The sequence below is a fragment of the Lonchura striata genome, chromosome 11 (assembly GCF_046129695.1).
Source record: "Lonchura striata isolate bLonStr1 chromosome 11, bLonStr1.mat, whole genome shotgun sequence".
Taxonomy (NCBI): Eukaryota; Metazoa; Chordata; class Aves; order Passeriformes; family Estrildidae; genus Lonchura; species Lonchura striata.
The window spans coordinates 21,046,601-21,071,561 of record NC_134613.1 but is presented as its reverse complement, the minus strand read 5'-3'; the positions used below and the strand labels follow the sequence as shown (position 1 = coordinate 21,071,561).

General features: G+C 40.1%; 1 protein-coding gene across 5 annotated transcripts in view; it reads right to left on the bottom strand.

The window, feature by feature from the left end:
- Positions 1-6,401, bottom strand: part of LRRC28 (leucine rich repeat containing 28) — a 51,264-nt gene extending 44,863 nt beyond the window's left edge. For 2 of the 5 annotated variants that reach the window (XR_013340680.1, XM_021552657.2), the window contains exons 1-3: positions 6,325-6,401; positions 3,829-4,046; positions 106-146 (exon numbers count right to left, since the gene is read on the bottom strand). Coding sequence is in view for 3 of the 5 variants with exons in the window: in XM_021552657.2 (XP_021408332.2) it covers positions 106-146; positions 3,829-4,011 (224 nt within the window). In the remaining 2 variants the exon portion in view is untranslated. Of the gene's footprint in view, positions 1-105; positions 147-3,828; positions 4,047-5,803; positions 5,915-6,292 lie in introns of those variants that run through there. The other 3 variants (XM_021552658.2, XM_021552660.2, XM_021552663.3) reach the window with 3 other exon arrangements.
- Between the last annotated feature and the right edge of the window lie 18,560 nt (positions 6,402-24,961).

The window sequence follows — 24,961 nt, the reverse complement described above, 5'->3', positions numbered from 1 at the left end:
CTGCACTTAAGAGAGAAATTATGTGCAAGTAATAGATTCTAGATTATTTTAAGATGAGACAGATAAGCATAATAAAAATATATTAGAACTCCTACACAAACTCACAATTCCACGAGGTTTGGAAGCTTCTGTGCAAGGTTTTCTGGCTGAAAGAGAGTTAGAGATTTTTTTAGGTTTTGAAACAAAAACCAGACACACAAACATTGTGTACCTAAGTCATTTTAACCACCATACTATAACATGTCAGCAGGAAAAATGGTAACAGGGAATGTCTATACAATACCCTGGTTCCATACCCAAAGTATCCATCAGAGCACTCCTGTGTATCCTGGGTGAGCAATTCACTACTGAACAAAACTGGAGCCTGGAAGTGACATTTTCATGTCCTCAGCAAAATGGGAGTTAGATTTCTGAGGCTGAAAAGATGGATTACCTCACCTCCTTTTGAAAATATATTCAAATAAATGAGTTGAAGGCAAGAGATTGCTAAGAAGTTGCAGCCTTTACAGACTTCAAGCAGAACAAGAACTACACAAGATGTCTAACCAGAATGTATTTTATAATGCTGCTAAACTGGGAAATGACCTACAATCTTTGTGTAGCTTGATCAATTACCACCAAGCCAGAACTGCTGAATCCATCAAACTAGATTTTCATATTTACATATTAACATGCATATCATTTCCTAACTGCCAACTGATCCCTAGCTGTAATTCTCTTCCTTGGTGGCATTTTTAACTATGAGCACATATCACAAAATTGGCTTCACAAGCTTCAGATGTCGTGTTGGAAACTATACTCAAAATTATTCAAAGTTAAGACAGTTTTTATTGCTTAAGAAACTTGCTTTAACATAGATAGCTTTTACTGAAAAAAAGGGGTTACAATATTGATATATGCAGAAATGACTGCATTTCAAAAGCAGCTTGATCACATAATTAAATTCCTGTTAAAACTAGAAATGTTCATGTGAATAAACATGATGTATGATACCTTAAATAGCTATAGCATCTAAAATACGTGACTTTGTGTTCATAAGCTGACGGTAGAGGAATGTGCCGGCCTGAAGAGGGCGCTATTCCCAGGCAGCCAGCGCGCCCCGGGCTGGGGCCGGGCGCAGGGCCCCGCCCGGGCCGGGCGCGCGAGGACCCGCGGCGGTGACGTCACCCGGCAGGCGCGGCCGCTGGTCCGGCGCTGCCCCCTGGCGGCGGCCCCGCCGCGCCGCAGGGACCGCCCGGGCCGGGCCCGCAGCGCGGCTCCAGCACAAACACGATCCAGCCCCAGCTGAGAACGGCCGGAAAAACCCACCGCACGGCCATCCTACAGCCTTTATTACAATAAGGATGTTAACCTGAACCACGGACTACTGTCACCATTTCACTGCTGCTCTGTCAGAACAGGACAGCATCACATACTCTGAGGTAGGAAATGAAGATCGATTATTCTTGATCTTGCTTCCGACAGAGCTAACAAGGCAAACACCTATTTCCTTTTAATAGATGAGGAAATTGGGTACTGGAAGGTTGATGTTATCAAAGATTAACTGAGAAGTGGGAAGATTTGATGCTGGGATACTGGTGTGCTGTATGAATCCTTGATCCATTCATTATGTCACAGCACTCCATCACTTCCATCTTGCCAATGGAGACAAAAATTAAATTATTCTTAGCCAAGGTAAATTCTGTCAGCATAACTATCCCAGACATTTCATAGGAATCATCTGTCAAGGACAAGAGTCATTTGAGAAGAGTAAAGAACAAAAGCTGATTTAGTAATTTATTTTCAGAATTCTGAAGGAATGAACCGGTGGGACAAAAGTACCACCTAATCTTAGAGAAATATGGTTCAGGTTCCGTTTTGATGGTTTTAAGTAACACTCATGCAATTTGAAATGTTTATTGATGTGCTACTGCTCATCACCTTGCATTAGAGAAGTATAAGGAAGACACATCTTCCTTCAATAATTTGTTTTCAAGTATTGTCAAATGAGATTTCCATTCCTCCCACTGCCCCAGTGTACCTGACTTACTATGACTTTACTAAAATTGAGGGCCTACCAGTAGTGGACATGGAAAAACCTCTTTATGAAATTCTGCTCTGTAAAAATAGCTGTGATTTCTGTTTCCCCCAGTTCCTCCTGTTTTTTCCTCTCCATCAATCTTTAACCTATTCTCTCAGGGCATGCTCGCTGAAGGTCCCTTGCTGCTGCTCTCTAGGTTCTCTCCAGTTCACCCAGGCTGTTCACGAGTATGAAACTCTCTGCTCCAGCTTGTGCTTTAACAGTATCAATAATTACTTCCTTCTGCTTTTAATTGAGATTGTGAAACTTTCCACGTTCCAAAAAGACATCTGCCTTTTTTTGTAACATGCTGCTGACTTGATCTATTTTGGTCCACTACAACTTCCAACATCTCTTCTGTGGAACAGATGCTCAGTGAATGACACCCAAATTTGTTTGCCTTGTTCCAACAATAGTGCTGAGCACTTGAATGAGAGCCCAACAAGGCACATTATGAGCAAGTTATCCTGATTGCTGTGACTGTAATCAAGCTCTGCTTCACACTGTTTGAAAGCAATTTTGCCTAAGTATGACCTACATTTTAACTTTTGTTTCAGTTTCTTTATCCAGGTCTTAACACTTTACACACAAAACCCTCCTTTTATTGTTTCATCTTTTGAGCAGTGCAAAGTTTGTGAACCTTACTGCACTAAATCATCACTGAATTTCACAAAGAGTCAAGGCAGAGCTGTTTACAGCCTTTTGGCTAATTTTGTAGCAATTTTGAGTTGTAACCATGAATCCTATCCTTCTGTTAAATTACTACACATTATTAAATTACTGCCCAAAACTAGAGTGCTAAAATAATTCTCTACAGTAGATGTCAACTTAAGTGACTCATTCAAGATGAAGAAAAGGCATAAAATCTTCAGAATCCTTTCAGCTTTTGGCCCTTAAAGTGGAGTACTGGACTCGTTCTAGGAAACCATGAAAACTGTACAATTTTGGTGAATTTTAAGTTGTCATGCCCTACAGCTCCTCTACTATTGCTACTATTTTACCTCTCATTCCTTGGAAGAGGCCACAAAAAAAAAAAACCCAACCAACAAATCCAAACCAATCAAGCAACCAAAAATGAAAACTTGGGAGAATTGAGTCTATTGACAGTGGCAAGTTCTGACTCTATCCTATAGAGTCTTACCAGCTCAGAACATCTCTCACAGTTATTTAACTGCCCCACACTGAATTTTGAGATCACAGCATTGACTCAGGGTGAGAATTGTATCAGTTCAGAGAAGAACAACAAAATAAGAAGAAATCCCAGAAGAAAATCCCACATTAACTGTGACATGTAACTGTGTTCTCTAATTAACAGCAGCCCACAGACACAAGTTTTTACTGGCACCTTAACAGCAGGGCTGGAATTAGACCCTGGGATTGACGTTGCCTTTGAAATTAGGCACACACCAAGGGAAAAAGTAATTCAGCCTAATGAAGCAATGCAGAATAGACTGCACAGCATCACCTAACAGCAGAAACTGACCACTTATGGGAATAAAATGTATAGGTTAGTAAAAACCCCAACAGAACAAGCCTGACAAGAAAAGCCCCAGAAGGTCCTGACAGCTTGAAAAGGGTAACCATAAAATGTCTTGAATTCCATTTATTATTCTCTACATTACCTATGCAAGTTCAAATACTCATATCTTACAGCTGATGACAGCGTTCAGGGTCAGATTCTCTATAATATAATCCTTTGTTTTTCTGTTCCAAAAAACACAATTGCTAAACACACAGACATTAACATTGCAATAAAGAGACTGTCGTACCAATGTGGTCAGGGAATTTCTTTTCATGTAAAGTCTCTCCAAGTACTGCAGCCCCTCATCTTTCAGTAACTCCAGAGGGAAGTGATGGAGATTTCGGTAATTTAAGAACAAATTCTTGTGCCTTTCCAGCTTTGCCTCAGAGATTGTTTTACACAGTTCTGATGCCATGACTAAGCACCACATCTACTGCATCGCATCTTCTGAGAGCAGACCCATTTCTAGGAGACAAAAAAGGAAAAGAGCCCAGCATTACCAAGGTGTAGCCATGCTTCTTTTGCAGGAAGAGTTCCCGATTACACATTATGTGGTAATTTATCTAAGCACACCTGTTCCAGTTAATATACAAAGTCCCCAGAACATTCACACCATAAGCTATGTTAGAAGCAAGCCTTTGATTATTTCTGGATTAAACTTTAGTGCATTATAAGACCTGAAATAACAAAATCTTTGGGTATATGTAATGCTTTTAGCTTCATACATGTCTGATGGACCTTTCAGATTATTTTGTCAAAATTGCCACCACAAGAAGAAAAAAAAAAAAAAAGGAACTTCTATTGACCATTACTGATGTCCCACATCTATCTTGTCACATGTGCTAAAAGAAGAACGCACAGATAATAAAAGCATACAATTAATACAGGATTTTAGTCTCAGATTATTAAAAACCACCATAATCTTTTAAGGCAGTAAGACAAAAGGCAATGAAAGTTTGAAGTGCTTTCCCATATAAAACTGGTGGAATAATTTACCAGTTGGAAGAGGTAATTGGGATAGATAGCCAGTAAAGCCATTTAAAAATAATACACTAATATATGAGAAATCTGAAACTTGCAGTGAGAAAATTTATAAAGGGTTAGATAAGAGAGCAGATTTTCAGCTCGCTCTACTAAAAATAAAACCAGAGAGAACAAAGTGTCATGCTTTAACTGACAATTTCAAAACCAGAAAACAAATGCAGGAAGGCAAATTAAAAATTAACACATATCTGAAACCTGACTTTATTCAACTTGTTTTTCAGATATAACCAAAATTCAAGTAATTATTATCCTGTCTAGATGCAAACAACAGCAATGCTGCATCTTTTCAACTATCTCATAAAAAACATAATAAACCCAGACTATTCATTAATTTAAAGTTACCATTTTGCTACAGACTTCTGTGTATAAATTAATTCTCATTAAAGAAAGGCAAGGACTCAAAACTGCTTTCCACCAATAGTATTTTCTATTTTAGTTCACTCCTTCACTGAAGGAGAGGTTTCTAATCATAACAAATATTGGAAGTGAAGGTCCTGAATCATAAATCCCATCTGATGACAGGCTTGGTACACAAAACTCCAGCTGAAGAGTGACAACCCAACCACACATGTAAATCAAACTACTTCATTAGTTTGAGTAGAGTCCCCTTGATTCACAGATAACAGCTCTTAGCAGTGATCTGTGTCCTTCTGGAGCAACACACATTTGTGAGGTTTTTAAGAGGTTTTCAACCATTGCCTTCATCAGCTGTTTTAGGGAACAGGGCACAGACACCAGCCCTTGGCACTCCTAACATTAAAGCTCCAGAAGGGCAAGGAAATGAAACCATTACAATGCCCAACTCTAGTTCTGTGATCAGCATTAAAATAATTCCTGGAAAAATGTTAAAATTTTTAATCACTTTAACAGACTCAGAATTTAATAGTCTGAGTATTTATTATTACTCTCTACAATATAAGACAAGGTAAAGGAAAGCTTATCTTTCTCTGATTTTTTTTTACATCAGAAGCTGAGAAATGACAAAACATACACATAAATATCCAACAGCCTTCCCATTTGTCCAGAGATGGTTTTCAGGTGTCCTGCATTTGTGGGCTTCTCTTTACAGAGTTGTGACTCCATGTAACAACCGCACATTTAGCCACGGCACACACGGACACACAAGACACGCAACGCCACGGATGCAAAGTCCAGTCACAATCTACTTTGGCTCTTACTTCAGAGGAACCTCCTCCACTTCCACCACCAGCCAAACTTTTTCTCTCTCAATTATCTTTTTCCAAGGATGAGGTGCAGCCTGACCGAAGAGGAACAGCCACAACCATGCTCTTTAAGAACAGTAAAAAAGAAGGATGAGGGATGAGAGCAGTGACCGCGGGCCTGTGAGGGGCCGGGTCCTTCACGGAAGGCGAGGAGGGAGGGGAAGGGGCACGGGGGAGAGGGGGTGAATGAGGGGAAAGAGATGGGAAGGGGGAAAGAAGGGGGAAAGAGAGGCACCGGACAAGGGGGACACGGGGAAGAGAAGTAGAAACGGGGAGACAAGGGGGGAACGGGACAGGCACGGGGGATGGGGCCCGGCCACAGCGCGCACCCCCTCACGGAGAGGCGCCGTGCCCGCGCGGTCCGGCGAGCCAGACAGCAGGGGCAAAACACCGTAAACAACCTCCCACCGCCAGGACCCGGTCACCTCGGCCCTGGCCCCTCACCCCCTCAGTCCGGCCGGGTCAGCGCCACTCACCGGGGCCGCCGCAGCGGGAGCGGCGCCGCCGCCGGCCCAGCGACCCGGGGGCGGGACGGGCCGCGCGAGACCGCGGCGGCCGCGCGGCTCTCGCGAGACAGCGCCCCGCCCGCCGCGGGCAGCAGCCAATCACAACGCCCCGTCTCTCCCGCCTCCCTCAGCCAGCCAATGGGAGCGTGCCTCCCCTCAGCGCCACGCCCGCCCCTCGCTGTGGGCTGAGGGGTCGCGGTGTGCGGGTGATTCTGGCGTCTCTGCGGTGTTCGGGTGTCCGGGTGATCCCGGTGTCTCTGCCGGTGTCCGGGTGTTCCCGGTGTCTCGGTCTCTGCCGGTGTTTCGGGTGTTCCCGGTGTCCCACTCTCTGTTCCCGGTCCCTCCCGGTGCGGCTCCAGGAGCGAATATTGGGGCTCCACTTTCCTCCCCGCGTGTTCACACAGCCCCCGGTGCTAACAAGTCATCCCTGCTTCACCGCTGATAAAGGAGAACATCATTTACTGATAAAAGCTGTGGTCAGGGACCATCCGCTACCTGTGGTGGAGCTGCCGCTGCCTTTTATTTCTGTGTTGACACAGAGAGGAGGCGCTCAGAGGGTCCTGCCTGCACTCACAACCTGCCCGTCACCACCGTTTTTACCCGTGACAGTTGCCCTGTGGAAATTTTTGGATTTTATGTGTATCCACACACACTAGGATGACACATAAAGGGCTTGTTTGTGTCTTGTCAGTTCTCTGCTGACAGCAAATTCCCACATCCTCAGGGTATTTAACATCACCGGGTATTAAAAGGTTGCTTTTTGTTGAAGATCACCTATACAGATGGCTTTAAAAAGAGATCTTAGCTGCAGAAATCCTCTTTCTAGCTTCCAGACTAATTAACATAAACTGATCGTAACAAGATTCATGCAGCAGGTCTGCAATATTACCAAGATGAGCACCTTGCAGAAGATATTTCTTCCATATATTCACATAACTTTCACTTGAAATAAATCAACATGCAGAAAAGCTTAAGATCTTTTCTCTTGCAGACTCATTTCTCTCTTTTTCAGTTCTAAATAAAGAATAGCAGCTCTTAATGGCTCATTTGTCATTTTCCTGCACTTGAAAGGCAATAATTGATTGTGACAACTACACTTGCTCCATCTTACTTTGCAATTGCAGTCTTTTTGGAGTTGTTTTTTTCAGAAAAAATAATAGATTGGGTTTTGTTGAAATAATTTACCCTTCAAAATTCACCATCCTCCATATTTATCATATCATTCCTTACACATGATTTCTTACTGTGGTTGATAGCGCTTGTCTATTTTTTCCAGCTGATGTTAAAAAGTGGCCTGCTTGTAGACCACCATGGTTTTAAAAACAGCAAATACATCACACTTCTTAATGTCACTTTGGTCTCACTCTACAAATATCTGGGAAATTAAAAGTTTAGCTTGTTTCAGACCAAAGTAGAAGCTGAATATGAGGACTTTTAGCAGCACATTCCTCAGAATTCAACATGTCAAACCAAATGTACTTCTCCAGGATACTGAGTCATTGATCAGGACAGAAACTGTTTCTGTCTTCTTCTGAAATAGAAAAGGAAAGATCAAGATTTTTTTTCCTGGGAGACCTGCTTTTAACAGAGCCAGGATACTTAATGTGTTTATTTACACATGTTGTAATGGTTTTGGGTTTTTTAAGAGAGTAACAGGTAGGAGACAAGATTACTGCACTCTGATATTGTTGAGAACAAATTTTGTCTGTTCTTTCCTGCTCATACCAACACACTTCACTTTTTCTTGTGTCTTTCCCCCTGAAAGGTCACTCAGAATTCTCTGTTTGTTGTTTTGTGTAGCCTGAATCATCACACCCATTCATTCTCTGTTTTTTCCCCCTCAGCCAATGCCATGATGATCTCTGAAAAGTGCTGCTCTCAGACCTGAAAGCTGATCTTGAAGCTCTGATCCTGCCCAGCACAGGTGTCCAGTCTTGCTCATGTAGTCACAAGGCTAAAAATGCTAAGTAGAGCAGGGATACTGGAATCTGATCTTCTGGTGAGGAGAGCATTTGCCTCATGGTTGCCAAGGCATTCTCATCTAACGTGTCAGACTAGTGCAATCTCTCTGCTAAGTAAATTGTACTGTTTCTTTACCCTAATTTAATTCTTATTTTTGTGCTTCTGAGAGCATGAGGGGCTTGACTTTTCCATTGTGCTAAGAAGGATGGTCGATCTTATCTGTGCCTACATAAAGAAACCAATGAAATTTGCTTTGAAATGCCAGTTTAAAGTAGACCTATTCAAGTAGTTTGCAGTTGTCAGTGGCTTGAAGATCCACCACCATCTGGTGGTTTACTAGAATAAATCCAGTCACTGGAGCAAATGGGCACAGCTTCACTGGTGATCCCTTGTGTGTGCTGAAATCACACAAGTCAAATGAAGATAGTGTGAATAAAAAGAGATTATGCTATACCACATTTATTACACAAGGCAACTAATTGAGACGGACAACTTTGGGGAGATGCAATTAGAAATACTTTTGCATAGTAAAACTTTATGCAAACATTTTCTTTTGTTTTGCCAAGTGAAACATGAAGAAATTTTTTTTTTGAGGTTTTTATGACAAGCTTCTTAGCTCTCAGTGTCACAGACCTACAAGATCCAAAGTGTCTCAGTGAATTTCTGATTTAGAGTCCTGAACACTGTGAGGTTCCACCTCCCTAATAATTCTGCATGAGTCTTTTCCACCCAGTGCTGTGGATACCACTTACATTGAATCATGTGCATTAAATTAGACTTTGTAAATTTGGAATATGATAAAAATAACCACTTTGCAATTAAAGGTCAGTTTTTAGCAGTAGGAAAATTCAGTGTGATTGATGCATGGCAGCAAGAGAGCTTCTCCTTTAAGGTCAGGTAATTACCAAGTATTTTTATTCTCTGCTCTTCAGTGTGTCAAGTAGCAGTACAAAATTTGCATTCTTGGACATCACCATGTTCTGAGAATTATAGTGAGGCAAAAATCTGTCAGTAAACACTAAGCTCATGCAGCCATGCTTGGTGCAGAGAGGTCCTGTGGGCTGGAGGAATCTTCTAGGCACAGATCAATCCAGTGATCAGCAGATGGAGTTTCAGCTTTCTTTAGGTTCTGGTGTGTACAAGTGTTAACACGAGTGTGTGAAGCAGTAGTGACCCAGCCTGGTGCATCTGCCAGATCTCACAGCCAGCAAACATCTTTTCTATGCTCAGACTGGAGGAGGATCTGCTTAACACATGCTTGGGACATTTGGAGTGGTCTAGGAAAATGGCAGAGCTCTCCTTTACATGAGACAGAGTCCCAACACAGGGCTGAATGGTTTGTGCTGTCCTACTGTCTTCTGCTTATCCCTAGAAAATGAACATTGCCTGGAATTTTGAAAGCTCTTATGCAGTTGAATATGCAATATCATTTTTCTGCTCTTACAGACACCAAAGGGTGTTTTTCTTCCTCATCTGAGGACTAATAACTTCTATTTATTAAATTTCTTCCATTGTTCTTTGAACAGGAGCCAAGGGCCTCGTGTCATCATCAGGTTCTGTGAAGACTTGAAGAAGCAAACAGAACATTTCCATTTCTCTTTCTTGTAGAATTTCAAATCTTAATTCTTCTTGCCCTTGTTTTCACTTTTCTATCTTATGTAAAATGTTTTCAGTGAATCCAGATTTCATATACATAATGATACAAGATTCAGTTGATATAAATGTCAAGAATTTTGAATCTGTTCTTTCCACAGGAGGTTTATTTTGCATCATGCATAATTTGTTAATTTGTCTCTTGTACCAAAAAGAAAGAAACTCTGTAAAATGTTTGGTCTTTATTAATGTAGAAAGAATCCATTCTTCAGAAAAGTCCTTATTCTTCTTGGGAAGTTGTTTGTAACTTTCAGTTAGTAATTTTGGTTTAAGGACAAAGCTCTCTTATTGGAGTGGAATAAAGTTACAGTGACTCATCACAGTACTGCTAACTTTGATTCCATAAATGTTTTAACTCTGGCTTTCTGCAGCAGTACAAAAGTGGGAAGGCAGATGGAGCTCCTGCACACCAAGTACCAGCATGCCAGTATTCAACATTTAGACATCATCCAACTTTGGCTCAAGTCCGTTTATTTCCAGTTTATTCTTTATTGTATTTGTTAAACTTGAATTGACAACTTTTTCAATGGCACAGTAATGCTAGTGAAAAACCTGATTTCAAAGGAAGTTATTTGCACTGCCTGGTATGTTTCAAATCAGCATTGCTCAAAATGGAAACCTTTAAAACAGTTTATTGCTAATTTGGGCTGAACTAATTTTTGAGGGATATTTCCTGGTAATCACATTGATTATGTTGTGTAATAGATTCCCAAAGAAGTAATGGAAAGCACTGGTCATTTGTACAGGCTGCATTTGGAATGGAACAACCCTAATACAGAATAAGCAAGCAGTGGATTTTGTCCCTGATCATGCAGTTTCTGCTCATTCTAAATTCCCACTGATCTAATTAATCTCAATTGGAAAAAGAACAATGCCTCACTGACTGCCCCAGAAAACAAATTCCTCTGTTAATGTGTTAAGCAAATATAACAATAGGCAGAATCAACATTTCTGCCTCTGCTCCATTGGGAAATCTCAATATGGAATCACTGCAAAGGTACCAAACCAGCCAGCTCTCCATGGCTTTTCAGCTGTTAGTCCTTTAAAGACTGAAAGGAGCATGAGGCTGATGTAGAGATATTTTGTGTTGCCTCTTGTTGACAAGATAATCATGGCTTTCAAATTAATTTCAATTAACCAAATATTATTTTTCAACTTCCTGGCATTGCTGTATGTCACAAATGCATAAATTAATAAAATTGTGTTTATTGTTTGGAATTCACTTTATGAAACTCTTTAAACTTGACTGATTTAAGTCACTTGAAATATTGTCTCCAGCTTTGCTTCGTTCAAACAAATAAAGTAGTAAAACTTGAATAGCAAATTTAGACAGCACATGGACACTTATTATTTTCAGGCAACAAATAGCATGAAATGTTCTTCAGTCTATTTTTATGTGTCCTCAATAATATTATTTTTTACTACCACCCTCGGCTGCCATCAAAGCTCTGTGGTGGTGATTTCTCTCCAACCTTCTGCCTGCCCAGGTTTCCTTTCTTTTCATCTTCACTGCATTTCCCTCCAGTCCAGCCAACAGATCTGCTGAGTTCACAATAATTGCCAAATATTCCTGGGTACTTCTAATGATTAGTAAGATCTAATTGGACCAAAAGTTGTTATTAATTCAACTGAAATAAATGGTTTTAACATTAATTATTCTGAAGTTGTTTCTTCTTCCAGATACCCAAACTACTCCAATTCTTGTATCTATGTCTATAGCTGCCTAATGTTATTTTTTCTCTTAGCCGTTTATTCTTCTGACAAGTCCCATGATCTGGTGTTGAAACAGATTCATATCTTGTAGAGATTCTATATCATCAGCAAAGCTCCACTGTTACTATAAATTTACTTTAAAACTTTGATAAAATATTAAATCCCTATACTCTCACCCACACAGTTCCATAATTTTAGCACATATAGGCTTGAAATGAAAGTATTTTAGTGACAATACACACACTTGAAATAACATTTTTATCTATTTATGAGATGTTTGTATTTCCTATGGAAAGGTTTCAAGTCAGGTGCAAAATGTCTTGGTTGTGTAAGGTGACCAGTTTTGTAATTTAATTCTGCCATTCATTTCAGAAGGGTGTTAACTCTGTGACCTGTTACATTATGATAGAAACGAGGCAGGTGGTGAGCTATTTTTCATTCCAAGGGAATATAAATAGTGAAGGGGAGCAGCATGGTGTATACACAGCTCTTTGATTTATGCAAGCATATTGTGGAACTTGTTGGAGGGAAGTCAGATATAGAAATCTTCTGTTCCTGAGACCAGTGGGAGATTTGATTTTGGAGACCTTGCAGGGTTTTCTCCTTTTCATGTCAACCATCCATCTGCTTACAGCTGGGATCTGACCTTTCTTTTTATTGAACACTCTAGGAATGGCTTAAATATTCACCAGGATGTTCCACGTGTTGGGGAGACACTCAATAGGCTGTTTCCTGTCAAACACAGAATTTTTCATTTTTGAGAGCAAACCAGAAAAGCCAAAGATCTTTCTTTTCTTGTTAATGCTCTGTGTTTCCTCTCAGAGATCTTTCCTGGGAGTTCTTGAGCACTTTGTACTGAGGGCTCAGAGTCAGGTAGCCACAGTCCAGGCACACTTGGCTGGGGAGCCCTTAGGCAGTGGTCAAGGTCTGGCAGCAGCAGCTGCTGACTGTGGGTACTTTTTTCCAAGTCCACACCTCCTTCCTGCCTTTGTCACATTTGCACCACAACACTGATAAAGATCTTTCTTTGTATAAAGTCATGGCACTGGCACAATATTTGTTACCAACTCCCCCTTTCCTCGGTGTAAGGAGTGTTTGGGACAAAATGTCTTTGTGCCTGGCAGCAGCTCTGCTCCCAGGGAGCTGTTCCAGGCCATATGTCTGGAGCAGGGTAACATCTTCTGCCTGACCAAAGGAGGTAACTCAGCCTTCATTCTAAAGTAAAATGAAGACTCAGAGTCATTTCTGCTGAAACTATTTCACTGTTTTGCATTTTTCACCAAAGGCATAGGGAAAAGAGCCATGTGCCTTATAGACTCTTCCAGAGATTAATGTCCCATAATTCTGGGCCAGTGAAATTATTAGGTGTGTTAAACCCTTTTTGTGCTTTTAGCACTGAAGTTATGGTCAATGAGTTCAAGCTTTTCAAATACACATTAGATACTTAGAATGGCTCTCCTTTATGAGTGATGGCACCTTCATAGCACTAAGCCAGGGATACACATAGCTACAAATTAGAGATAGCCCCACCAATACAGCTACAACTTCACTACAATCCTTAAATTAACATGTGTTTCTTTCATAAAATAGAAGCCAGCCAACCAGTCACATACAAAATACAAAATTTGCCTATTGAGGTATAAATCCCTGTCAGCATCCCAGTGCTGCACTCTAGTCCCATGTTGAGTAGGACTATGCATAGACACACTTCTATCAGAAAATAATTTAATTTTATTTAGATGTTTGAAATTTATACCAGAGCTCTTTTGTGTGGTTTATATTTTTGAAAAATGGGTATTCTCTGTGTATATCCAGTGCCTAGAGGTGGCTAATCTGTAATGTGGCTGCTGACAAATGGATCAGTCTGGATTTGGAAAACCAGGTGGGTAAGTGCACCATGATTTGGCTGCTGTTTTAAAAAATCAGTCTAAATAGTCTTTGTATACTCCTAAATAAGTGGAGAAAGAGAGAAAACTGATATTAGGAAATGGAGAAGCCCACTTCCCTGGAAGATTTATGTGGTATAGTATGCCAGCCTTTAACAGCATATGTCAAGTTTGTAGAGGTTGATGACAGGGTATGTTCTATTCTGCTGATGAGAGGGCTCAGCTCTCAGTGGCTCTGGCCATCTCTGATGCAGAGAAAACCATGACAGTGAAGCAAATAACATTTCCCTACTTCCACTTGCAGGTGTTTCCTCCCTGACCTCCTCACCACACATGCCTGACTTCCAGAGCAATTCAGGATGAATGGCAAATCCTTTGTGTTTGAAAAACTGTCCTTTTCCTTTGGTTTCTTAGGGGAAGGACAGAACTGAAACCACATGAAACAACTACTAAAGATACTTTTCCTGCCTGAAAGACAAAGTCAAGGACCAATGCACAACAACAGCATGGAAAGATAACAGCAAAATTAAATAGATGAAAGCATCACAACATAAGGGCTTAAAAGACTCCCTGTGTTCTGAGCTCTGCTGTCAAAAAGTTGAATTTGACAATACCCTATATGAAAAGAGTCCAAAACCCACAGAAGATGAACCATACAAAGGGGAATTTCCTTGCTCAGTAAGGACAGAAGTTGTGCTTTGATATTCAGGCACAGTGAGTATTTGTTGTAGGGGGCTCTGTTAATTTAGCCACAGCATGTTGTGCTATTTGATTTATTTTGATTTTTCAATTTTGTCTTTCTACCTGTAGCACAGAACTCAGCAATATGCAAATATTGCAAGAACATTTCAATACATCTTAAAAGCTCATAGTATTTATCTATGCTTTTATTTATATAAAACAAGAATAGGGGAAGATCTTTTTTGCAAAATCAGATATTACTTAGTAAAGCTGAAATTCAGCTCAATGTGAATTCTGCAATTTGTTAATAATATTGGATTCCACATTATACCCGAAGGTGCAATAATATGAAATGTCCAAGGGGTTGTACAGATTCTCATCTTGGGAAATTCAGTAAGAGCAAACTCCAGTGAATGTTAGAGCAAGGAGGAAACCAAGCTTGTTTTTAGAAATGGGTATCAAGGAAGAACCAAGGTAGAACAGGGCTCTTGCAGAACTGAGTAAATGATTTAAAAATATTTCTAATATGTTTGCTGCAGACAGAAGGTCACTCAAAGAGGAAGGCAGGCCCATAATCTTTAACCTCCCTACCTGCACCAGGGCAAGCAGATCATTTAAATATAATGTGTGGGGGAAAAAATAACGTTTCTCCTCAATGATTTATGCTCAGTATGTCATAGCTGTATAAAAGCACTGCTAGCAAAATAGTTTTATGTATATTTTAAAAGTCTGTTTCAATTGATCAGAGACAGAAAGGCCATAAAAGACACGTAGATGGCAAGTTTATAAAAGGAAAACAAATGGAAGGGAAATAAAATCCCTTTCCAGCAGTATTTGACTTTCCCAACTTTCCCATGTGCTAGACATAAGCAAGCTTCTCATTTCATTCCTGACACTTAGCAATGTTCCCCACTGTTTTCAGATCCCTTGGACTTTTCTTCTTTCCCATCACTCAATGAAGAGATAAGTATCTTCAAAAGGCTTAGATATAAAGTCTAGTGGAATTACAGAAATAGAAATATGTACTAATCAGAAAAGCAAACCTACTCTCATATCTAAATTTACATGAATACTATCAGTGTTTAAGCCAAAACCATTTGATTTCCCTTGTGCCTCTCTGTGTTTGCCACCTTATTTTGACTTAGAAGTTAGATTGTTAGCTTTGCTTTCTTGCTTCAAAAAATTCAGAAGAAACACAGCAACCATTTCCAAACAAAAAAAAAATTCAGTTTTTGCTGAGCATTGTGGCAGGGAAAAGAGCTTTGATTTTGCCAGGATACTACAGGCTTGATTCAGCCCCAAGCTCATGGTAAATTGAACATTTTTGTCCTCTTTTTTCATACCTAATCTTCCATCACAGACTAGAGCTTTCCTGCAAGGTTTTTTGTTTGGTTTTCTTTTTAAATTGTGGCTGTCCCTTCATTAGGTAGCAACTTCTGTTGCATTTCAGCAAGTTTGCAGGTCTGGATTCAAGCTGGACTGAATCCCCAGTGGGATGACAGCGATGAGCACTGGACAATGACAAACCATCCACAGCCAAACTCACCAGAGCAGCTGATAAGGTGAACAACACTGATGACTGCTGTACCACATAAATTCCAGCTACAGATTATTAAGCAGCTCTTTTCCCAGCAAACTGCAACTGTACAAGTACATTGTCCACTTAAAAATCTCAAGTGCTTTAATTTCCTGGAGGTCTTGGAGACCACAGGGAGAACTTCCTTAAAAGGGTAAGAAAAGCCACTGCTCTTCTGCAGTCAGAAGAGTTCTTACAAACAGATCATCCTTCTGTTCTTGGGCTGATTGAAGGAGAGCATGAAAAAACCAGTAATATTTCAGAATATCATTCCCAGACGTGAGAACTTCTGCAAAGATTTTTATCGTCACTTCCAAAAGACAGTCAGTTATAGATGACATTAAAGAAATGTCCCAAATTTTGTGACACTGCTGATGACAGGGGATCACATAGGTGAACCTGCCCTCAGAACATTTAGGGCTTTAGAAATTGAAACTGAATTGCACAGAAGGCAAATTGATAGAGCACATTAAGGCGGAATATGTTGGCAACTTCAGCCATCCTCAATTTCAGTTCATTTCAAAGAAGGGCACAGATGTCCACTTTGAGGCCACAGATGAAGGTTCTCATGTTATGACTATTTTTATTAGAGTTCCTGACACTCCAAAGACACCCAGACCACAAACAATCATCTCCCCAAAGCCTTTAGAATAAAGACATTTCCTCCCAGTTCCAAGTTTTACAGGCTGGACTGGGTAGCTGCTCTCACTGGTTTAGATGACTGCAGAAACAGCTATGACAGGCAAATTTTGATGGTATTTTTTTTTTCATTTCAACTCTACACAATCAGTTTGGAGAGAGGAAGTCTATGGACTGCAGTTTTGTTATTTTCTACTGTGCTGGGTGGCAAAATGATAACCTGAGACAGACTGGCCTTACCCGGGTGGCAGCTGGGGTCAGAGTTCTATAATAACACTTCTCCTCAGCACTGAAAAGCATTCAAGGCATTTCCCTTTTGTTTACAGCTCTTCCCATAAATGATATTCATCTGAAGTAGAGCTTGTGAGGCAAAGAGCACTTCAGTGTAAACCTTCTGAGGGTGATAGCAGCAGCAGAGCTGCACACAGGCAGCCTTGTTAGGAATTGTTTGCCTCTTTGCTTTCCAATGCTTGAGCCACTTCCAGACTGTGTTCTTTAAAGAGCATTTGCACACAGAGTCTGCACAAGGAGAGAGAGTTCTTTAACTCTGCTCTTCTTCCCCAGGTTGTCATTTTGAATTCACTTACATTTGCTGCAAACTTTCCCAATTTGTATCATCCCTTATGCTATGCTAAACACATTAGTGTTTGCTTAAAAACTGTTGTATAAATTAGGGTATTGCAAGTTTTTGATATGACAATCTAAAAATATGCTTTTTCATGAGAGAAACAGCTGCAATGAATTACTTCCTTGTCACTCAATAAAATACACATATTTAAACTGACAAGAGTATAATGTTTTCATAGGAAGTGCTTGTATCATCTCCACATTAAAACAGCTGGGGGGTTTTAACTCTATGGCAGCTTCACCTTCAGTGCATGCACATCTTGCAAGTTCACTTTAAAAATATTATTCCAAGGTTCAATTCCTGTATTTGCACTCGTGATTCAATTATTTGGCCATTTTGTTGAAAAAAATGAGATCAAGATGTACATTTCTATATAACTGAAGAGCTAATAATGTTGTTTTAGCACAGCCCCTCTGCCTATCAGCAGGATTTCGGTTCAGAGATGTTCAATGTCCAAATCAGTCAAACTGGATTTAATTCAGGCATCTAACTCCCTCAGGCCTGGTTGGAAAATGTCAGCCTAAAATAGCTTGTGCCCGAGTAGAACAAACGAGAAAGGCACTTCTGATGTATGTATTGGTATGTCCAAATGTCACAGAGTGCTGAACAGGGGCTGACCCCTCCCCACAGCACTGAGAGCTCTCAGAGCTGCAGGAATTCCTCCCACCTGCACAGCACCTCCCGAAAATGAGGGAAAGACTCCTTGACTTCAGCAGGTGGTGAGCAGGGATTATAGGAAAGTAAACCAGCTGCCCCCGAGGTACCAGTGACAGGCTGGCCCAAATGCCAAGGCTTTGCAAGGTGAGCTAATGCTCTAAACAGGACTCGGGATCTTGGGTGACTTATCAGGAACAGAATTTAATGCTCCTCAGTAACATGAACACAGAAAGCAGTAACCATCCCATGACTTGCTTTTGAACAGGATGAAGTTAAATGTTTCTCACCTTCATTTTCAGTTAGAAATTCTTTCTTTTTTCAGAAGAACAGGATATCAGAGGTAAATCCACAATTAATTTAATTTAGTTTGTGTTTCAGCCAGTGAAGCACAGAATTTACAAACACCTCTTTGAAAGATCAGCTGTTAATTATCTGCTGTCCTTAAACTCTCCTGGAAGGAAGAGAAAAGCTGATCTGAAAGGTGCTGAAAGGTAAAGAAAGCATTTAACATTCAAGAGAAAACATAAGGTAGCCACAATTTTGAGGGCACAGGGCCAGCACACACAGCAAAAGAGAAAAATCCTGAAATGTACTCTTTAATGGGCAACTAATGAGCAAAATCCCAAAAAAATTTGCATGGGAAACGTCTTTCATTCCTTCACTTAACAGAAGGATATCAGTTACTCTGTGTTTTGTCATCCTGAGGTCATTTTACAGCAGCATGACAAACATGTTCTAGTAGAAATAAAGAATTCAGCATCATCACCTTGATCTAATGAAATCATTAAATATTCTGAAGTTCTCAAATATTTTTAAATTTGCTCATCATGTTTATTTATAGATTTATTATTAAAAGCTAAGTTCTGGACTTCCTTTTTTTTTTCCTTTGCAATAGGTGATTTATACCATTTATACTGAAGAGCAGCAAATTGCTTTATTTTTCCCTGTTATCAGGAGCTACACTATTTCACTCAGATTCCTAACAAAGCTGCTTGTAAACAACACTTGAATTAACAATTCAGGTATAAATGTACAATTCAATTAAATTAAAATAAAATTAAAACAATCCAAAGTAAAATTAGAAAACAGATTACTGAAATTAGATTTTTTTAAACTATAGATTTGTTAAAAAATGTATCTGGGAAAACAAGCATTTCTTAGCATTAAAGATTACTACCTGATATTTAGTTAATTTCTAATGAATTTTTAAAATATAATTCAATAATTGAACTGGCTATCTCTATGTTTTTTTTTTTTTTTGCTACAGGTTTTCCATAGAACACTATATATTCTACTCAGCTTACCATGAAGAGCAAGAAAGAAAATACAAAAAAAAAGGACAAACTTTGGCAATAATTTGTTCTTTTTCCTCACACTGAATTTGAGAGAGCCCTTCCACAGCAGAAGTTTCACAATTAGATATTTGCTTCGTCAGTCCTAGTTTGCTTCTCTTTTTCCTAACAGAGACTTTAGCTGCACTTTTCCACATTCTGTATTTTGCAAATATTAGCACAGAAAATTTAAAGATGGAAACTCTGACAAATAAATTTGGATTATGTTTAAGGATAATAATGACAGTCCCAGACTGGAATTCAGAAGACAAGGGCAAGCTCTTCACTCTATTCAGGCAGTTTTGGATAAGGCAATTTTCAAAAGCAAGTTGGCAGAAACACAGGAAACTATTACCTGTCCAAGTTAAATCACAGAAAGCAAACTTATAGGAGATTTGTTGGCTTTTTTTTTTTTTTTGTTTATTTGTTTGGTTGTTTTCTTCATTTTGTGTTTTTTTTTTTTTATAATGGCTCCTGTGTTAAAATGAAGAAATTGAGGTGCCAGCACCTGATGTTGTCCTGCACATCTCATTTAGGTACTCATGTCCTGCCTTAACTTAGATCATTTAAGATGCAGGGAAGACCTGGATCTGTAATAAGTGAGATTTATTTTCAGTTTCTTTCACAACAAAAATTAAAGCTAAAAAGCTGAAGTAAGAGCTGGCATTTTCCCCTCTCCTCTCTGACCACCCCTTAAGTGTTTTGGTCACTGTTTCTCTCACTAAAAGCAACTGTGCTGCTGGACAAGGGAACTGGGCAGGGATCTCAGCCCAGGAGCCAGGACAGAGGGGCGCCGGGGAGCGAGGGAGTGGCTGCAAGGGCACACAAATAGAGCACACATGAAACCCAAGCAGGTCCAGCCATGAGCTGGAGAGCTGGCAGTGCTCTAAAGATGCTTTTCAGACAGGCATTTTATACCCTGGCACATCTTACTCTGGCTGCCTCTGTAACGAGCCAGGGTCCTTCATCTCAGTAACAGGAACTTGGCTCATCCCAGGCAGCCACAGAAGCAGGGAAGTGCAAAAGCAGGCAGGGAGGATAAATCCCATATTTGTAGCTGCTGCTGACTCTGCTGGAGGATCCAATGTTGGCATTTGCAGGCCAGAACTCATGGAAAAAGTTACACTTTTCAGCTCTGCCATCTGATATTAACCTGTGTGCAGCTTATTTCCTATTCCACCAGCACTTGGGAAGGCTCTGCCATGGTGGGAGGCAGCTGCTCCTTTCCCAGGGGGACATTCTGTGAGTCAGGGCACGGTGGCCACCAGCAGAGTCTCAGAGCCCGGGACTGATAGAGCAGGGAAAGTGTCCATCCACTGGGATCCAGCTCTATGGCTTGAAGAGGAATTTAGCCATTCCCTGTGTCACCCTGAGCTCATACTGACCCTCGTGCCATACCTGCAGAAGCTGAAGGAGCTTTTTGTCCCCTTCTGGTGTCCTTGATGCAGCAGGGCTCTTGGCAGATCACTGAGGGCACTCTCCTCAGGTGACAGGGCCCCTCTGCCAGAGTCCCCTACCCTCCTGAGAACTTCCCTTCCACCTCAGCCTGTTCTATGCCTCTGTGGTTCTATGATTTGCCTGGTGGCTCACAGCACCAGTAATGGGGGGATCCTCCCCTGCCCTCTTGCCAGGAGCAAGGGCTTTAGTTGTGTTATCACGAAATATTTGCTCTGTTTCAAGACAAAAGGAGAGGGGATGCCTCTGCTTGCTTTCCAAAAATAATCTTTGCAATCTTGTTCAAGTCCTAAAAGGGAGTTGATGGGTTCCCTGCTGATGTGTTTGATCATCTCCTGTATCAAGTTAATGTCCCACTTATTTATTTTAATGACAAGAGACCAGGGCCCAAGTATAAGGCATTCTTTACTAGTCACACCCAATTAAAACAATTGCTCAGGAACATGCTTTGCCTTTTTCCCCAAGCAGAAAGGTATTTGTGTCAGGATAGGAGGGATCAGTAAGTCATCAATACATGGACTGGACTGCAAGCAACTGCTTTACATCTAACATTGTACTTAAATTTAGCAACTCAGTGGATTGACTGTAGTACCAAGCACGTCCTTCCTAGATTTCCAGAAAAAGAGAAAACGAATACATTCACTACAGAACCTTATGGCTTTGTTCTGACAGAGAACTAGATCCACTCAGGAATACTAGCAGAGTTTTACTGCCTTTTTTTCACCCTGTACACTTAAAGTGAATTCCCAGGCTTCAGATCAGGTGAATCTATTCTCACCTACAAGTAAGCAAAGCCATATTTGGGGTCACAAAATAAAAACAGCAGATCTCCAACTTAGATTTTATAATATAAGTAACTTCTTGTCATGCTAATTCATCTTAGTTGAACCACAGCACAAGATAGACAGTTATTAAAGAAAAACTGGGTAGTGTTACATTTCCCTTTAAAGAATTAACATCATGTTTTATGTTTTGGTAATGTTCTCTCCTTAAAACAAAGCAATTATCCTGCTAGTCCTCCCCTCTTTGGTAAATTTTGTATGCAAAGTAGCAATCACTTGTTATAAATATTAAAGTTGGTGGATTTTATGGATGTGCAGACAATCTTCAAAATAAAAGCATCTATAGCAGTCTATGAGGTGTTACGGCTCACTTAATTTTTTAAATAGAGAACACTAATAATTTAATTTCCCCCCTTACATTGCTCAGCAGCTGATCTTCTTCTGCAAGAACATTCTACTATCCTACACAATAATATGCTGTTACTGCTCTAACTGGAAAAGATTTATTAAACTGACCAATTTTTAGAGAGATTTTTCAATGAGAATTGTGCAATAACTAATTTGATGCTGAGCAGCAGCTTCTAACAAAGAGACACAACTTGCAAAGCTGAGTCCACGCCCCAAAAGTTGCCCAATTCAGGCTCAAACAGCGAGGCTGGTCTCAGCATGGGCTGCTTTTGTGGCTGCTGCAGCAGCCTGTTCTGCTTTGTACCAGCAGCTGCTGGGGTAGTTTCCAGCAGAGCTCTTTGGAAACCATTTCAATGGAAGTTTTTCCAGATGTAGGTGTGAGCACGCCCAAAGCTCTGGCTCTTCAATGCAAAAAGCAAACTGGGAGCTCACCCAGGGGCTAAAGCAGAGCTTCAGGCAGTGCCCAGCTCCAAAATCCTGCTCTGAAACACTCCGTGGGTGCCTAGGGCTCAGTTCGGAGAGTGGCACCAAGATGTGGCAAAGTCTCCCCACCTCTCTTTCTCAAGATTTCCTTTTTCTCCCTCCCAGTATACAAATTGTCTAATAACCTGCATAGAGTGATTTTATTAAGGCTTAAGAAAAATGGTTTAATACCCATAATACAGAAAAAGTACCTGCTAATACTGTACATTATATGAAATTACTGTCTCACACAAGGACAGAATAGACTGCCAGCTACCCAACCCACCAAATAATTTACCATACACTGAGACAGGATCTTATGGAATAAATAAATTCTGCAAAGGTGCAGCTTACCTAGCATTAAAGCATCTTTATAATGCTGGCAATTCTTGGGTTAAAGGAATTCCAGACTTTAACCCTTCCCCTCTTCAAAGAAACAAATGTTTAGCAAAGACTGATATCAAGACATTGCTGTACAATTACAGGGCTGTATTACTCAAAGTAACACTATTTCTCATTTGTATATATTAGTGGGAAATATATATATTTGAGTTTTCTCTATCAGTTTACTCTAGTGAGAATCTAAGAAATCTGTATCATAGAATTGTACATTGTATTACCTTCACTGCCAAATCTCATTTGGCACCCACAACAAAAAAAGGACTGACAGCAACTCAAGAAACCACTGACATATTCAGAGCAAGGTTTTAATTAGATCCCTTCTTGGCTGAGCATCTTCTTGCATCCTGTTAGAATCTCTATTTTTCTGCACTTCTCAGAGATATTTAGGCACAGGGAGTCACACAAATGGCTGATGGAAAAGACAGATGAGTCAAACTGTTGGAAAGTTCCCCGGGCAGCAGCTCAGATTGCTCACTCACTCAGGCTTTTTCCTCCACTAAATGTCAGCTGTGTCACTGATTTAGCAGCCACTGCCTGACGAGATTTGACTTGTGCCATCATTGCCATTCACTGATTTTTTTGGTTTATTCCTCTGCTTAAGTGGTAAGAGCAAATAGTGGCAGAGATGGTCATAGAACATCTCTGTGTTTTCACAGGATGAAGCAATTGCATTAAATGAAAGTAAGACCAAATTTAAGAGAAAATTCAACCAATCTGAAGCAGCAGTTTCCAATTATGCCTTTTTAAAAATTTGTATTAAGTACCTGGGTCTCTTACAGGCACACTCTCCAAAACTAAACTGAAGTGGCAAACAACCTTGAGCTGAAAATAACCAACAGCCTGTACCTCCCTGCCTGTTCTGCAGGGCCACAAGAAGGCTGACAAAGCAAATTAACACAGACCACTACATTGAAACATCAACCCACCATGAGTCCCCCTCTGACTCCTGACCCAAATCACATCATGACAAATGTAAGGAAAATAGAAATTTCAGCAGGTCAGAAGCATTTTGGTTACAGTGTATTGCTTTCCCTATCAGGTTTATAAAATATGAAGCAAATCCTACCTAGTATTAGGGTTCAGCATCTCAACTTTCTCATCTGGAAAAATTTTACCAAGAAGGTTTGATTCCAGCAGTAAATTCCTGCCACACCAAACTCGCATTATGACTTGGAAATTGAAATCAAAACCAGTACCAGTGGTTTGGGATAACCCAATAGCTGGAGATTACATCTTTCAAAATGCAGTTTTTCCTAGCTGAAGAAAAACTTTGTTCATTAGGGAGGTTGCTTGTTATTTTGTTGGTTCCTGAGATACATCAGAAAAAAGAGTTTTACCTTTTTTAAACTATTTAAATTTGGAGTATGAACAAACATCTTTTATCTCCATTTAATTTTAAACTCTCCTTTTTAGAATACTGACACCCCCATATTTTCAGTGCATCTTTAAAAGTTATCACAACTGACAAGTGTGTCAAAACCAGGAAACTGAAATTTTGATGTACGGAAAACCAACCCATTTTGAGTGCCATTCCTCACTGCTCAGAGAAACTCATCAAGTTTCAAAGAAATCAGATCTTTGCCACCGAGAGTTTTAACAGCAATACTGATTCACTTAACAGAGCCTGAAAACAAATTTTTTCTGACAGAGGCCATTTTCAGTGGAAACTATTTTGCTGATCACTTAACCATCTTCAGATTATGCTGTGATTTAGACAGTACTTTTAGATACTTTCTTCCCTGTTTTGCAATATATGAATAATGTGTGCTTTTTTCTCAGTGTATTAAAAACGGAGATCTCTTCAGAAAGTCTCACTCTTTCACATAAAACCTCATTCTGACCCATTTCTTTAATTAAGAGAAAACTGGGTTAAAGGTATGAATGATGTTTTCATTACAAATCGTGGTTAAAGAGAAAAATGAACTTTACAGTACACTCAGGGGTACCATTTAAGTATATCTATGTGTGTGTGTATGTGTATATATATATATATATATATATATATATATATATATATATACACATATTATTTTCCATTAAAGATTTAAATGGTGTAAAACAGTTTTCTTTACTAGAAAAGGGTAAAAGTTAAGACATACCTTGGTCAAGTGCCAGGCTCCAAGGACAATTATGATGCTGGCAGCTCAGGGAATTCCACCTTCTGTGCTGCTTTATACTCTGCCTCTGCTGCTGCCTGTGGCACTCCACAACCACTGCTGGCCCCCACGTGCTGTGTGCAGGTGGAATAAGGAATATGCCATGTTCTGCCATCATTTCTATTATCAGCCTGCAAGAGGTGAATGTTTGCTGGAATGAAAAATTAGGTTCATTCTTTGAACCAGAATTAGCCCAGCCTGAGAGCAAGGTATTTA